At 47.1% G+C, this 14,719-nt stretch overlaps 2 protein-coding genes and 1 long non-coding RNA gene across 4 annotated transcripts; all 3 read right to left on the reverse strand.

The window, feature by feature from the left end:
* Positions 1-3,433: 3,433 nt before the first annotated feature.
* LOC120683056 (6,7-dimethyl-8-ribityllumazine synthase, chloroplastic-like) lies at positions 3,434-7,275 on the reverse strand. Its single transcript, XM_039965070.1, has 8 exons — positions 7,064-7,275; positions 6,847-6,974; positions 6,542-6,637; positions 5,719-5,814; positions 5,048-5,126; positions 4,607-4,653; positions 3,865-3,924; positions 3,434-3,778 (listed from the first exon to the last, which is right to left on the reverse strand). Exons 1-8 carry the CDS (start codon positions 7,170-7,172, stop codon positions 3,740-3,742), a joined length of 654 nt encoding a protein of 217 aa, XP_039821004.1. The 5' UTR covers positions 7,173-7,275; the 3' UTR covers positions 3,434-3,739.
* Positions 7,276-8,563: 1,288 nt separating this feature from the next.
* Positions 8,564-10,124, reverse strand: LOC120683113 (ribonucleoside-diphosphate reductase small chain-like). Its single transcript, XM_039965132.1, has one exon. The coding sequence runs from the start codon at positions 9,777-9,779 to the stop codon at positions 8,760-8,762; it is 1,020 nt and encodes a 339-aa protein (XP_039821066.1). The 5' UTR covers positions 9,780-10,124; the 3' UTR covers positions 8,564-8,759.
* A 2,335-nt stretch (positions 10,125-12,459) lies between these two features.
* LOC120682741 lies at positions 12,460-14,380 on the reverse strand. Of its 2 annotated transcripts, XR_005678592.1 has the most exons (4): positions 14,234-14,380; positions 13,539-13,652; positions 13,227-13,445; positions 12,460-12,578 (listed from the first exon to the last, which is right to left on the reverse strand). It is a non-coding gene; the product is annotated as an uncharacterized LOC120682741 (long non-coding RNA). The 2 variants fall into 2 exon arrangements; XR_005678591.1 differs by having other exon boundaries at positions 13,539-14,368.
* Positions 14,381-14,719: the final 339 nt, after the last annotated feature.

Consider the following 14,719-nt stretch of genomic DNA (forward strand, 5'->3'; position numbering starts at 1 on the left):
TCCATCTCAGATCGGACGGCCCACAGAAACTCAAAAGTCACGGAAACAGTGTTCCATGACTTGCCTTCAGCAAGTCAGGGAATCCCGATCGGTCTCATCCTCTCTCCCGTGTCCTCTCCTACGCCATCCGCCTGCCCAGTGGCGGAGCCTCGTGAGGACCATACGGGGCTCGGCCCCCACTTTGCCCGGACAAAAGCACCCAACGAACATCTAAATTTACATGCCTGCATGCATGTCTTCTAAACATCCATCCAATTGCAGCGGCTCGCTGTTGCTCGCCTAATGCATTGATGCCGACACAGCTTTGTGTGCTTGTCATGTCGTGACACTACCACCAACCAGGGTTAACCTTACCGGTGGGAACCGGTCCGGTTTGACCGGTTACCGGTCAAACCGGTTCCAGTTTCGGCCGGTACTCAACCGGCCAAAATTCAAAATTCAAATTTAAATTCAAAAAATGAAAAATTCCTAAAAAAATCCTAAAATACTTCAAGTTGCGATGAATCTAATGGTATCAAAATTTCTCAAAAATTCGATCATTTAGTATAGTTTGCGGGGATTTAAAGTTAAATCAAAAAAGAAAAAGAAAAAAATGGGCCGGCCCATTAAGGCCCACCAGTCAAACCGGCCGGTAAACCGATCAAACCGGCCGGTAAACCGGTTGCACGGGAGCTTTTGAATTTGGATTTGAATTCAAACCGGTCAAAACGACCGGTAAACCGGTAAAACCGGCCGGTAAACCGGTCGGAACCGGTTGCACGGGAGTTTTTGAATTTATTTGAATTTGGATTTGAATTCAACCGGTTCCGACCGGTAACCGGTCAAACCGATCCGGTAAACCGAAACCGGAGCCGGCGGTTACCGGTTAGCGGTCGGGAAATAAAACGCTGCCACCAACCAATCTACACGCTCAGCTATCAATCTACATGCTCAACTAGTCTCCATCCACTACTATACTCGAGAGATGCTACAACCGCAAAGCTGTGTTCACAGCTCTTTCACTCCCTGTACCGCTGCAGGTCCTTATCCGTTTGTTATGTGTGATTTTTTTGTTTCTTCTCAAGAGTTATTGATGCATAAGGCTTGCTAGATGCGGACTTTGATTGAACTAATCATCTTTGCCAAATGGCCCCCCCTTGGTTTAACGTCACGCTCCGCCACTGCCCCTGCCTGCAGGTGACCGCGCCGCCGCCGCCGCGCTCCCAGCCCAGGCTCGTCGATGTCGCGCCCCTCTGCTTGTAGACCGCGCGCTCCGGTAGCGAGCTTCACCGGCCACCGCGCCTCCCTGCTCCCCGGCCACGTGCTCCGCCAGCCGCCGCGCCTCCCTGCACGCTGGTTCCGAGCTTCGCCGGCCGCCGCGCCTCCCTGCTCGCCGGCCGCTACGCCTCCCTGCTCGCCGGCTGCGAGCCGGAGTTCGTGGGCGCCGCCACCGCCGCTCCGAGCTCCCTCCCCGGCGTGGCACTGGAGAGGCTCGCCGGCTCTACCGTCTGCGCGCCCTCCCGCCCGTGCCTACTCGAGCCCACCGCCGTCGCCGCCGCCGTGCTGCTCGAGACCGCCGCCGTGCCTCGAGCTCCCTCCCCGGCGCCGCCGTGCCTGCTCGGAGCTCTACCGTCTGCGCTCCCTCCCGCCCATGCCTGCTCGAGCCCACCGCCGTCGCCGCCGTCGTGCTGCTCGAGGCCGCCGTCGTGCTGCTCCGAGCTCCCTCCCCGGCGCCGCCGTGCCTGCTCGGAGCTCCTTCCCTGCCATCTTCCCGTGCTTATCTCCAATGAGGACATGGAGCGCGAAGAAGCAGAGCCACACTATGACCAGCAGCGCCAAGTCCTTCCACGGGAACCCGGGAACCTGGCGCCATTGCTGCGGCCGCCGTCCTCGGCGTCGCAGGGCACCAGCAGAGGCTCCTCCGTGCTGTAGGTGCCGAGGAAGTGGGTGAGAGGAGGAGTCACCAATTTTTTTTTGCTAGGCTGTTGGATCTCCACACCTTTGAGTAGCTTTTTTTTTTGTTTACCTAGTCTTATACCTAATCTTTTAGCTACAAATTTTACCTCATCTCTTGGAGTAGGATAACCAACAACAGACTAGTCAAATCTGCCTGCGCCCCGGACCAGCGACCACTGCCGGGCATCGACCTGCCTGCGCCTGCGCTGAGCCGCCGATGAGACGTCGCCGCAACCAGGACAGTTGGGTCTCTTGGCAGGGGGCGCGGGGGCGAGATCTGCGGCGCGGAGATTTTATTTAGGGCTTGTTTAGATTTTTATATGTAAAAAATTTGCAAAGGAATCTTATTAATTTGAAGTACTAAATGAAGTCTATTTATAAATTTTTTTACACACATGGGTTGTAAATCGCGAGATGAATCTAATGATGCTAATTAATTCATGATTAATCCATAATCAACAAATGGTTACTGTAGCATCACTGTTACAAATTATAGATTAAGTAGGCTCATTAGACTCGTCTCGCGATTTACAGCCCATCTATGCAAAAAGTTTTGTAAATAAACTTCATTTAGTATTCTATATATGTGTTAAAATATTTGATGTGATGTTTTTTCACCGTTTACGAAGTTTACGGGTAAAAAGGGCCTTATTTGAAGAGGAAGACAGGTAGCGACGAACTCCATGTGTGAAACGAGCCCACCACTGCGGCGAAGGCACCTGTTCTGCTGCCCGCATCAACCTGCCTGTCCTCTTCCTAGTTCCTCCACCCCCATGGCGGGACCCGCGCGGGAGGACCAGCAAGGAAATTGCCCGTCTGGATGCAGACGACACGAATCGCAGCAGCAGCCTTTGGCGCCGCCGTATGCTTCGGCTCCGCCGTGCTTGGCCGGCTCGACGACGAGGCAGGAAGCAGAGGGGCAGCGAGGCAGGGAGCGGAGGGGCGGAAGGAGCGGCGCGGGAGGAAGCAGAGGGGCGCGCGAAGAGAGAAAGCGAGCCGCACTCCTTCGGCAAAGAAAGCGGGTGGAGGGGGAGATTTGCCTAACGAGATAGCGAGAAGAGGAAAAAACAGAGTTTGTTGGATTCGATTTCAAACTCAGTTTTACTATTTTACTATTTTTACCTAGCCTCCTAGATGCGTTGATGGGTTGGGTTCGCATCCATCACCGAGACGAAAGTTTTGGGAAGGGAACCGCAAGAACAGGCTCTACGAAAGGGAAACGGACTAGGTGGCTTTTTCTAGAAACACCCCCTTTCACATCGCATATTCGTCGTGATCGTGCACAGATTGGGTATTTGGGTCATTGAGTGGGCTTTCACCAATCACCACCGTCCGATCAGTACTGGTAGCCACAGAAAGAAAACGAGCCCTTGATGGGGCCCGTTCATTGCAGGTGCACGGAACGGGACCAGATGTTTGGGTTGGCAAGAAGTGGCGTACAAAACCTTATTTTTCAGCTCTTTCTAACACGTTAAGGAAAGGTAAAACCAGTCAAGAATTATTCAAAAACATAAAGAAATGAAGCTTTATTCATGAGCGTGTGCAGTACATGGCAGCAATTATTCATGGTCTCAAGTCTCAACTCTCAAGTTTGTGGCAGATCACTGTTGAACGACAGGCCTCTTGAGGTTTGCAAACCATCAAGAATCAAGAAGGGCAACAGCAGCAAGCGTCAGTATCCGGACTAGCCATTTCTGAGCTGTAGCTTAACTGCTAGCGTGCAGCCAAAGCTCTACTGGGCAAAAATTCAAACTGTGGTAACGGTGGATGGGACGAAATGTTGAGACTCCAAGACCGCCAGGTGTCAACCTAAGTGATGCCGAAACAGAGAGGCCATCTCGATCTACAGGAAAGGGAGTTTTATAGCAGGATGTAAATGCAGGTTTAGTTGATATTTGAATTTGAATTGGCGAAAAGAAAATTACTTACAGCAGTAAGAGCAGCTTCAGCGCCCTTGTTCCCTGCCTTGCCACCAGCACGGTTTAGCGCCTGCAGTATTTGATTCAGCATACATTTTCTCAGAAGGGATTTGATGAGGAAGTTAGTGCGCAGGATTTCAAAAGCGGTCGATTCACTAACGAAATGTCAAATTATTCACGTGACATTTTTTTCATCACAAAGGAAAGTTTGTGTGAGACTTCTGCCTAGTTAGTATGCCCAATCTGAATTTCTCCTTTTCCTTTCTCAAACACGAAAGAGAACTACATGACCTTGAATCAAATAGAAAGGCAAGAAAGACTGCTCTGGATGGTGGACGCAAAAGGCCCCCAAGGCAAGAGAACAAAAAGAAACAGAAACAAGATAAAAAGGACAGACTGTTCATGGAAACATAATTATTTAAACTACTAGCATGCACAAATCATGAGGAATCTTCAGAACAAGTTAGCATATGGTTTAGGCACATGAACAAGGTCAGAAACACTTTGGTCAGAGGTCCAAAATCTTGCAATTTGGCTGGTTTCTGGTTTTTCCTGGTCAAAACTGTTAAACTAAAAAAACAAGACATGAAATGATTTTTTTAAAGAAGTTTGAATGTTCCCCCCTAGAATCAGCCAGTTTCTGTACATAAGCCATGTGGGTGAGAAATCCATTATCCTTGGCTTGGGTTACCAAACAAGATCTAGAGACATGGAAAAACTGATAAGATGCAAAAAAAAAAATCACAGATTACCTGGTCCATGTCTTCACAGGTTAGTACACCAAATACGCAAGGGATGCCTGTATAATCGTTCAAACTTTAAGTAATCCGAAAGTTTGATAGTTAACTGAATTTAATTACCAGAAAGAAAAATAAAGGACAAGCATCTCACGAAATTTCACTAAATACTGTGAAGTACTTCTATAGCAACTGGTTGCTCACAATAATCCTTATATGTATATGTAAGCTATATGGCACATTTATTGGTCTTTACACATTTCTCTAAACTATATGACACATGTATTGCCCTTCATAAATTTCTGTAAGCTATATTGCGACACATGTATTGGCCTTCAGTAAAAAGTTTCACTAGCTATGCAGAATAAAAAATCTACTTAGAATTACCCCATCTTTAGAGAATCAAATTCTCTACTGGCATGGGCACACGGAGGTTAAGAGCTGAAGGCAGCATACCAGCAGATAATCCAGCATTCAGTACACCAGATGCAGCTGAGTTTGTAACAGCATCATAGTGAGTCGTGTCCCCTCTAATCTGCAAACCATTTTCAAAACTATAAAATTAGAGAGAGTCAAGCTAGTGCCGAATTCCAGCAGTGAGTTTGCAAATTAGTCAATTCAGTATCAGCACAGGAATCCCATGATCAGTGTGACTAGAAAGGAATAAAATGCAAAATAGTTTGGTATTTTGTACTGTTATTTCTTAACACTATTTAATATATGTCGCACACATTAAAAGACAGCTTCACAATTCAAAAGCAGATTGACAGTAGTAAATGGCTTTTACAGCTCCTTAGATTTTCTTAGTTCTAATGACCGATAGATGTAATATTTTATCGCTCAAACAAAACAAAAAGATTAGGATTAGCAATTAGCTTGATAAATTTTTTCAAAGGGTACTCTACAAAAGCATCGGTTTATTAAACTTTTCAGAACTCCTCATTCGCACAGTTCACAGGACAGCTAGATAGTAACATTTAAACTGTTACGTCATATTAGGAAAATAACATTAGAGCATCAGCACTACCTTGGCAACATGATATATGAACATCGAAAGCAAAATGAATGTGGAAAACAATAAAATTAAGTATGTAATATGTAGGTGATATGAAAATTAATTAACTTACCACAGCTCCAATGCACAGAATGGCATCAAATTTTCCAGACTTCCCAAGCTTTTGTGCCGTGATGGGAACTTCAAAGCTTCCAGGAACACTAACAACCTAAACAAGGATTTGAATCAGAGCACAACTTATGAGTTTCAAAAGTTTCTGGGGCTTGCCTTTGGTAAAAAAAAAAGTTTCTGGGGCCTTTTGGATTCATAAAAAACTATGCAGATCAGTACAGAAGTTGTTTCAAACCACGGTGCATACAAGTCTAAATTTATACAGCATGCAGCTTTATACATGTGATTTCTAATAACAGGCAAATGCTTTATATAAAAGCAGAATTCCTATTCGAATGCATACCTATGCTCTACATTTCAAGAGCATTCTTTTTATAATAGTTAAATCTATCAGGTACCAGACTACGAGTGACCATATAACATTAGATATGCAGCGTTCTGCATCTTGTTCAACAAAATGATCCGCAGGAACAAAATGAAATGACTAGCTGTCCATAATGGACAGGTAGGAAGAAGTTAAACTTTAAACTGAATTAAATAGATAGCCATCCAGTAAGAGTTATTTGCACAGCTTATGTCCCCAGTGCCCTTCACTATGAAACCATCTCTATGGCAGCATAAAGGAAGGAGGGTGACTATACAACTTTGCGTTGGACTTTTATGTGGCTTTCAAAATCACTCAAAACCCTAACACACTGCTTGCTCCATATGCACGCCAATATTTCATAGTGGCAATAAGCCTTCAGAACCAATATTATAAGACAGTCTTGTATATCAATGTCACAGTACAGCTGCAAACAAACCAAAAGAGTGAAGATGCGTACTGTTATATTTTCAGCTTTGACAGAGTATCGCTCGAATGTCTCCAGGGCCCCCTGCAGTAACAAGTTTGTCACAACCTCGTTGAACCGTGCCACAACCTGCAAACAAATAAGGAACCATACTGTCATCGAATCATGCATTCAAAGGTAAAAGTGTGGAAATACAGGAATATTGTTTTGAAGAACAGCATGTCAGCAGCCACAACAGAGCGAATCAATGGCTTTTCTTCAGAAAGGTCCTATCGATGTCCATCGATTATATAGCAAAGGTACATGTTCTTCTCGACGAAAAGTAGCGCTCGACTCACCACACCAAACCTGAGCTTCTCGTTGCTGGTCAGCGACCCCATGAGCTTCTGGTGCCCCGCAGCGGCGGCGGCGGCCACGTCGAGGCGCCGCGCGGGCCCGGCGCGCGCCGCCAGCGCGGCCGGCCGTGCTGCACGAAGTAAAACCAAGGGGAACCAATCAGGCCAGTTTAGGACAGAGATGCTTCGGCGCACTGAAGAGGCGGCCACAGGCGCGTACGGCGGGAGGGGAAGGAGACGGCGGCGGGTGAACGCCTCAGGGGCGCGCTGGGCAGCCGGGCGCAGGGGGAGCTCGCGGCCGCGTGGGACGTCGCGGGAGGAGCCGCCATCGCCGTCGTGTGGGCCCCAAGGATCAGCCCGGCGGGCGGCGGCTACGCTGCTCAACTACTCAGGTGTGCGGGCGGATGCCAGCGGTGTTTCCCTCGGCCTGTGAAGATAGTGGCAAAATGTACTACTGTAGGGCTTAAAGTGGGTATTAAGGTGGGGCCCACGCTCTTAATTAATGATAATTATTTTAAGGCCAGTCTCAATAAAAAATTCATGGAGAATTTCATAATATTAAATATTATTAATTTTATCGACATAGCACGAAGAGAGAAGATTAGAGTTTCATTACTATAAAACTCATCTGGCACAGTTAATTAATTTCCAGTCTAAATAATTGTGCTTATAAAATTTCCATTAAAAGTGAGCTAATAAGATTAATTATTAAAAATTCGTAACCAAGCCCACCCTGCTGGGAGGCCCCCTCGGTCCCGGTCGTTTCTTTTCTTCGCCGCGGAGCTCTGGATCAGATCTGGCGGCGGTTGGGGTGAATACACGGTGAAGATAACAGCAGAGGATGAGCCGGGAGGCGGTTTTCACGCTGGCGGCAGCAAAACCTTTCTACGGCGCAGCAGCAAGTCAGCAACGAAGCTGCTAGGAGCTAAGTTCATTTTTGTATCAAATCATGATTCAAATTTGCTCCAGTTTATAAATCGGATCACCTCAAGATCAAACACAAATAAGCAATTCAGCCTTTCCACACTCAAGATTAAAAACTGTCAATGTATTGTTTTCCCAAATCCTTTACGTTTGCATGATAAGCAACAGCCGTGCAGGACCGCAAGCATCGGAAAAAAACTTCTTTAGCATGGGTGAGATTACACCGTGGGGCAGCTTGATGATCTTCATGTAGAATTAAGGAAGGAACAGAGTGAGGATTTTGCTTCACAATTTGCTCTAGCAACGACACAGGCAGCTACTATTAGTTTATGGGTACCCTTAGTTTATATATGGCACTGAAGCAGGTGCTGGCGAAGATTTACCCTTCCGATCAATGCAGATAAACGTATTTGATTTCAGGGTGTGTTTAGTTCATTTTGCAAAAATGTGTAAAGATCTAAACAGGGCATTTGAAGTACTAAATGAAGTCTATTTGCAAAACTTTTTGCATAGATGGGTTGTAAATCGCAAGACGAATCTAATGATGCTAATTAATCCATGTTTAATCAATAATTAGCGGATGGTTACTATAGCATCACTGTTGCAAATCATGGATTAAGTAGGCTCGTTAGATTCGTCTCGCGATTTACAGCCCAACCATGCAAAAAGTTTTGTAAATAGACTTTATTTAGTACTTTAAATTAGCAAGATTCCTTTTCACTTTAATGCGTTTACAGTTTTTTTGCGTTTACATGTAAAGAACTAAACATGGCCTCAGACACTGGATCAAACACCATGAGGGCAGAGGCTTCTGAACAGCCAGTGTATTCAGAAGTTGATTACTACATTACATGACGAACAGGAACTAGTAACACCGCACATTATGCATCATCACGCAGTATATGAACTAGATCTACTACCACTAGTAAGCGACCAAAGCAGATAAGATTAATCAGAGCAATATATCGCGGCGCGCGCTGCGCTGGCACAACTCAGAAGTCCTCGTCGATGCTGAAGACGTGATTCGCGGCGGCGCCGCCGTTGAGGCTGGACATCACGGACGCCTTCTGGTACTCCCCGACGCGCTTCTCGAAGAAGTTGGTCTTGCCCTGCAGCGAGATGAGCTCCATCCAGTCAAAGGGGTTGGCGACGTTGTACATCTTCTTGTGGCCCAGCGCCATGAGCAGGCGGTCGGCGACGAACTCGATGTACTGGCTCATGAGGCCGCCGTTCATGCCGACGAGCGCGACGGGGAGCGCATCGCAGACGAACTCGCGCTCGATGTCGACGGCGTCGGCGACGATCTCGCGGACGCGGCCCTCGTCGAGCTTGCTGCGGAGAAGGTCGTAGAGGAGGCAGGCGAAGTCGCAGTGGAGGCCCTCGTCGCGGGAGATGAGCTCGTTGGAGAAGGTGAGGCCCGGCATGAGGCCGCGCTTCTTGAGCCAGAAGATGGCGCAGAAGGAGCCCGAGAAGAAGATGCCCTCGACGCAGGCGAAGGCGACGAGGCGCTCGGCGAAGCGCTCCCCGCCGTCGATCCAGCGCATGGCCCAGTCGGCCTTGCGGCGCACGGCGGGGACGGTGTCGATGGCGCGGAAGAGGCGGCCCTTCTCGGCGCCGTCGCGGATGTAGGTCTCCAGCAGCAGCGAGTACATCTCCGAGTGGATGTTCTCGATGGCGATCTGGAAGCCGTAGAAGGCGCGCGCCTCGGCGACCTGCACGTCGGACATGAAGCGGGAGGCGAGGTTCTCGAGCACGATGCCGTCGGAGGCGGCGAAGAAGGCGAGCACGTGGGAAATGAAGTGGCGCTCGTCGGGGGAAAGCGCCGCGTCCCAGTGGCGCGCGTCGGCCGAGAGGTCCACCTCCTCGGCCGTCCAGAAGGACGCCACCGCCTTCTTGTAGAACTCCCAGATCTGCGGGTACCTGATCGGGAACATGGAGAAGCGGTCCGACGACTCCGCCAGCAAGGGCTCCTCCGCGTCGCACGCGGGCAAGAGCGCCGGCACGGACGGCATCGTCGCAGGGACCGGAGGATTCGACTCTCGAGGGGTCCGGACGGGGTGGGGAATCGGGGGGATTTCGGAGCAGGGGGATGCTCGAGTGGAGTGCGATTGCGAGGAGGGGAAGCGGTGGAGTTTATAGGGGGAGCGAGTGGCGAATTGGGGGGAAATTTTTGAATCTGAATTGGGGATCAGCGCCGGCTTGCCTTGCGGTGGAAGGAGGCGGGAAACGCAAGGGGACGGGGGGAAGCACGCCGCGCCGTGGCACGGAAGAGAGGTGGTTTCAAAATTTCCGGGGAAATTTTCGGCGACGAGGCGCGGGAGGGAGAGCTGGAGAGGGCGGGAGCGGGAGAGAGCTGGTGGGCGGCGGCTTGAGAGAGAAATGTGCTGCTGGGGTGCTGATGAGGGTTTCGGCTAGATAGATGGGGTGATTTGGGCTGAATGTGGTTGGGCTCCCGTGGGCTGGTTGATTTCGGTTTCTTCTTATTTTCAATTCGGTAATACTAGGGATCAGTCATCCGATCGGACGCCCTTCCCCACCATTCCATTCTGTACTCGCCTTCCTCATTCTATCCCCCTCCATGCTTCTCAACCAGACCGGCGGCGAGCGGTGCGAGGGTGGCAGGGGCGGAGCCAAGATGGTGATTTTTTCATTGTTAGAGGGGCCAACCATACAAATTTATATAAAAATTTAATCAAAATTTAAATTTGTAGTGTAAATTTGGAGATCATGGGGGCCAGGCCTTGCCCGCCCCCTGTCTCCGCCCCTGGAGGGTGGTGGTGCACGAGGTCAGCGGCGACGGCTTGTGAGGGCGGCCATGGAAACTCCGGGAAGCGGAGACGCATGAGGCCGACGGTAAGCCCACACAGGCAGCCGCGAACTCCGAGCGGGCGACGAGCCCAGCACGAGGCGGCGGCGCATGAGGGCGGTGGCGAGTTTCAGGAAGATGGCGAGCCTCGCCGTTCCCCATGAGCGTCGGCGAGCTCCATGCCATGGGGACAGCTCCGAGCAGTTGCTTGGGATGGGGCGCACGTGGTGGGGGCCTGGCTACAGCTCCCCCTGCCTTCCCCAGCCCTGGTTTGCTGCTCCCGCGCTAAGGGTAAGCTGCGCCGGCCGCCAGAGGAGCTCCGGGCGGCAGCCATGGCGGGCAGCTCTGGAGATTGAAGAAGACTGAAGTTCTGTGGCGAGCACCGGGTGATCATGTTGCGATAGGTATTTTATGATGTTGTAGTAGAGATTTTGAAATGTTGCAAGTATTTTATGTAGATGTTGCAAAAATAGATCTGAATGTTGCGATGTTGTACGCGTTTCACACGGATGTTGTGTTTCATTTGGAGATTTAGAATGTTCCGTGCAACATGAAACAGATGTGGCGGATTTTTTCTCATCATTGAATGATGGATAATAAAAAAATTCAACATGCTTTGGAGTTTCAAACGTTAATTTTCGATGTTGCACATGTTAATTTTTTATGTTGCAGATGTTGTTTTTGAATGTTGCATGGACCGTCCGATGGGAGATGTTCCTATCAGACGTCCGCTCGCTAGCAACGTCGTTTGCAGTTTGCAGTGTTGTGACTGTGTGAATAACTGATCATTTTGTGCGCCTGTCTCCTCGACAACTTAAAACTTGTGGAAAAGTTTCCAAAAAAAACATGCAAAAGACTATCACATTGCTAAGGCAAATACATTGGTATGTGTATATATCTGTTTATGCAATACCATGCAGAAATTCTATCCGTTGGAGAGGGAGGTGAGAAGTGTTTTTTTTTTCATTAGCAAGGGCCTCAAAAGCTGAATTTCAGGACTATAAATAGTATTCCTGCGTTGGAGGAGTTGACGCTGGCCATGTTTGAATACACTTATAATATGTTTATCGGTAGAAATAAGCGAGAATTCCACCCAAACACTTCGATTATTTCTCTTATCTGGGACGCGGCTTACCAGCGAATATGAGAAACAACATGAGGGGTGATTTTCTCAGCCGCGGGGTCGGGAGCGCGTCTCTGATAATCGAGGGGGCTTTCCCTCGCCTACCCCGGCCTCTCCCCGTCGCCGGTCGCCCTCTCTCCCTGCGCCGCCGCACCTGCCCTCTTGACGCCGCTCTCCCACGTTCCTGCTGTGGCCTGGCATCTGCCATCGCTGCCGTGGCCTCCCCAGTCTGGATCTGCGCCGCCAACCCCTGCCTTACCCGGCGCCGAGGGCCAGTTGCGGCTCATGGCGGGGTTGCGCTTGCCGATGAAGTGGGTGTTGATGTGCAGGTTGGCGTCGGAGAGGATGCAGCTGGTCCTCCTTGCCGTCGCCGCCGGTGAAGTGCGGGTCACCACAGAACACGCCGGGGTAGAAGTTAGTTTATTTGGTACTACTAGTATGGTGCACGTGCGACATCGCACGTGTCTGAAAAATAAAATTACGAAAAAAATAATCACATTAAATTTTAATTGCAACAAGCATTTTTGAAAAATTATATATGGTGAAAACAAATAACGAAGTCTCAATTTTGTGGTAAAAATAGACAAAATATTTGAAACATGAAAAAAATATATAATTATAAAAATAGATAAATGGTATGTATAAGATAGTACATAATGGTATGTATGAGTATATAATTATAAAAATATGTTCGAAATATGATATCTATACGGACACAGCTGCTTTTCCAATAATGCATCGCGTTCTATTCACTGCAAACGAACCGAATAGCTCTCGCCGAGTAGGAGTCGAAGTTGCGTCGACAGGCAATGTCTGACTTGTCGCATGCTTTCCCACCGGTCGCTGGCCATGCCTGCCTTGTCCCCTCGTTATATCAAACAGCTTGGGTGCAAAACCGGGATGGCACATATGTCATGTAGAGAATAATAATGCATTAAAAAATTAAGCATTTGAAAGAATAGAACAAAAATAAGAACTACGAGATCTTGAATGGTTAGGTTATGCAACAACTAAAACTTGAATGATTAGGTTATGCAACACTTGTCTAATTCTAAGAAGGATAAAACCATCAACCAAATTCCCAAATTTAAAGAGCTAGCTCTCCCCAATTCCCAAATTACCATCCTAATAAAACCATCTACCAATTGAAATGAACAAACCAATGATCATTCTTAGCATTATTACGGTGCCTTCGATTCCACTGGATTATTTTTACATACAGATATGTGAAAAGAAAATTTAAAAAGAATCCATGTAGAAATAGCTTAGCATCAATCAAAATAGCTTCTGAAGAAGATATATAACAGGTTAACAATATGAAAAATAATATCAGCAAACCTGTAGGCAATTTGTTCATTAGTTCTACAGCAAAAGGTCTTGATAGAATAATAAATGGTTGGCGTCGATTTCCCAATGTTGGTAGGATGATTTTAGACATTGTCCAAAGGGTATTGATGAATAAAATAAGTTGATCTTCGATACTGAGATATAAGTGTCAAACTGTCACCAAGTTAACGACTAAAGACTTACCTAAGGGGTTCCAGTGTGCTTTCACCCACATAAGCAACTGCAGCAAAGTGCATCACAGCATCAAATGTATTTTCAGCAAATATCTTGTTGACCTGGGAGCCAGTTAAGTGAAAAACAAAACTTTGGATTGTAGCCTCCCAGATCACAGCAAAAATGAATTGTAGCCTCCCAGGCTGCGGAAATAACTCTTGCAGAACCTTTACTGCTCCCATGTTTCCTCTAGAGAGTAAGATGAACCAAAATGCACATCAGCAGAAAAGATTAAAAGAACAAACAAATTCACACAGTAAGTACAACGAAAGCCTTGATTACCACAATGGTAACTCAATAGTTATCCTTGAAGAGCCTTAAAGAGGCATGTGATCCAATATAACCAGCTCCTCCTGTTACTATGACGTGGGTAACACCAGGTTCATGGTGAGAAAACTGCAGGAATATAAACATCACAGTCAGCTTTACAGTTGCGAATTGAAGTTTTTTTAGATTCATCCAAGTTTTGTATACAGAAGTACAAATCAGCATTATCTGTCCAGATTGCTTGGGTATCACAAAACAAAAGTGCCACCTCATGGCTGAAAACAGCAATTGTCATGATGTCACTCGCGGGCCTCAGCTGCCAGACCAAGCAGTGGCAAAAAAAAAGGCATGTATGTATGACAAATCATACATACATGCCTTTTTTAGGTAAAGACATGTATGTATGACAAATCATACATACATCTCTGGGTAGATTGCGCTTAAAAGCTTCATATAGCTACCTCCATGTTATCCACACGAAAATGGAAATGGTAGGACTTTTTATGTTCTTTAGGTAAAAGGACTCGATGCCATTACAGTAAAGCGGAAACCAAATCAACATTGAGAAGTCAGATAGCTGTACCGAGCAAAAAGAAATTCTACTATGGCGTTTGCAATAATTTGAAATTCTAAGCACATACTGATCAAGAAATAAATATGTTAGGCAATGATTTATCTGCATAGCTCTGAGATATAATATTAGATAATACCCGGCCATTTGCTTTCATGCTTGGGAGATCACACTGGCTCTCAAAAAGAATAACTGGAAAACTGAAGAGCGATAGACCTATTACAAAAAAAACAATTAGTTCTTAGTGAACAGAAATTATGTTGTTTTCATGAAATAGAAGGTTGTAGGCTTGGCACTTTGCTTGAGTGCCTTACACGAGACAAGAGAAACATATTCTAATTTGACTAAGCATTAATTTGACACATTAAAATTGTTAGGAGCTAAGCATTTTTCATCTGCAATTTACCAATGTAGATATATAAATACTAAGAGCATATAGATGTATATATGGACATGTACTCCTCTAAAATATAATTCAATACAGGCTAGAGGCTACAACAACCAGTAATAACCAGCATCAATGCATCAACAATCAAACCCAACCATGGCAGTAGCATATTCGATGCCAAGTCTCTTTGCAACCTGTATCAGAAAACTTGGTACCAGCATAAAGGTATTCAAAGAA

The sequence above is a fragment of the Panicum virgatum genome, chromosome 7N, assembly GCF_016808335.1.
Source record: "Panicum virgatum strain AP13 chromosome 7N, P.virgatum_v5, whole genome shotgun sequence".
Classification (NCBI taxonomy): domain Eukaryota; kingdom Viridiplantae; phylum Streptophyta; class Magnoliopsida; order Poales; family Poaceae; genus Panicum; species Panicum virgatum.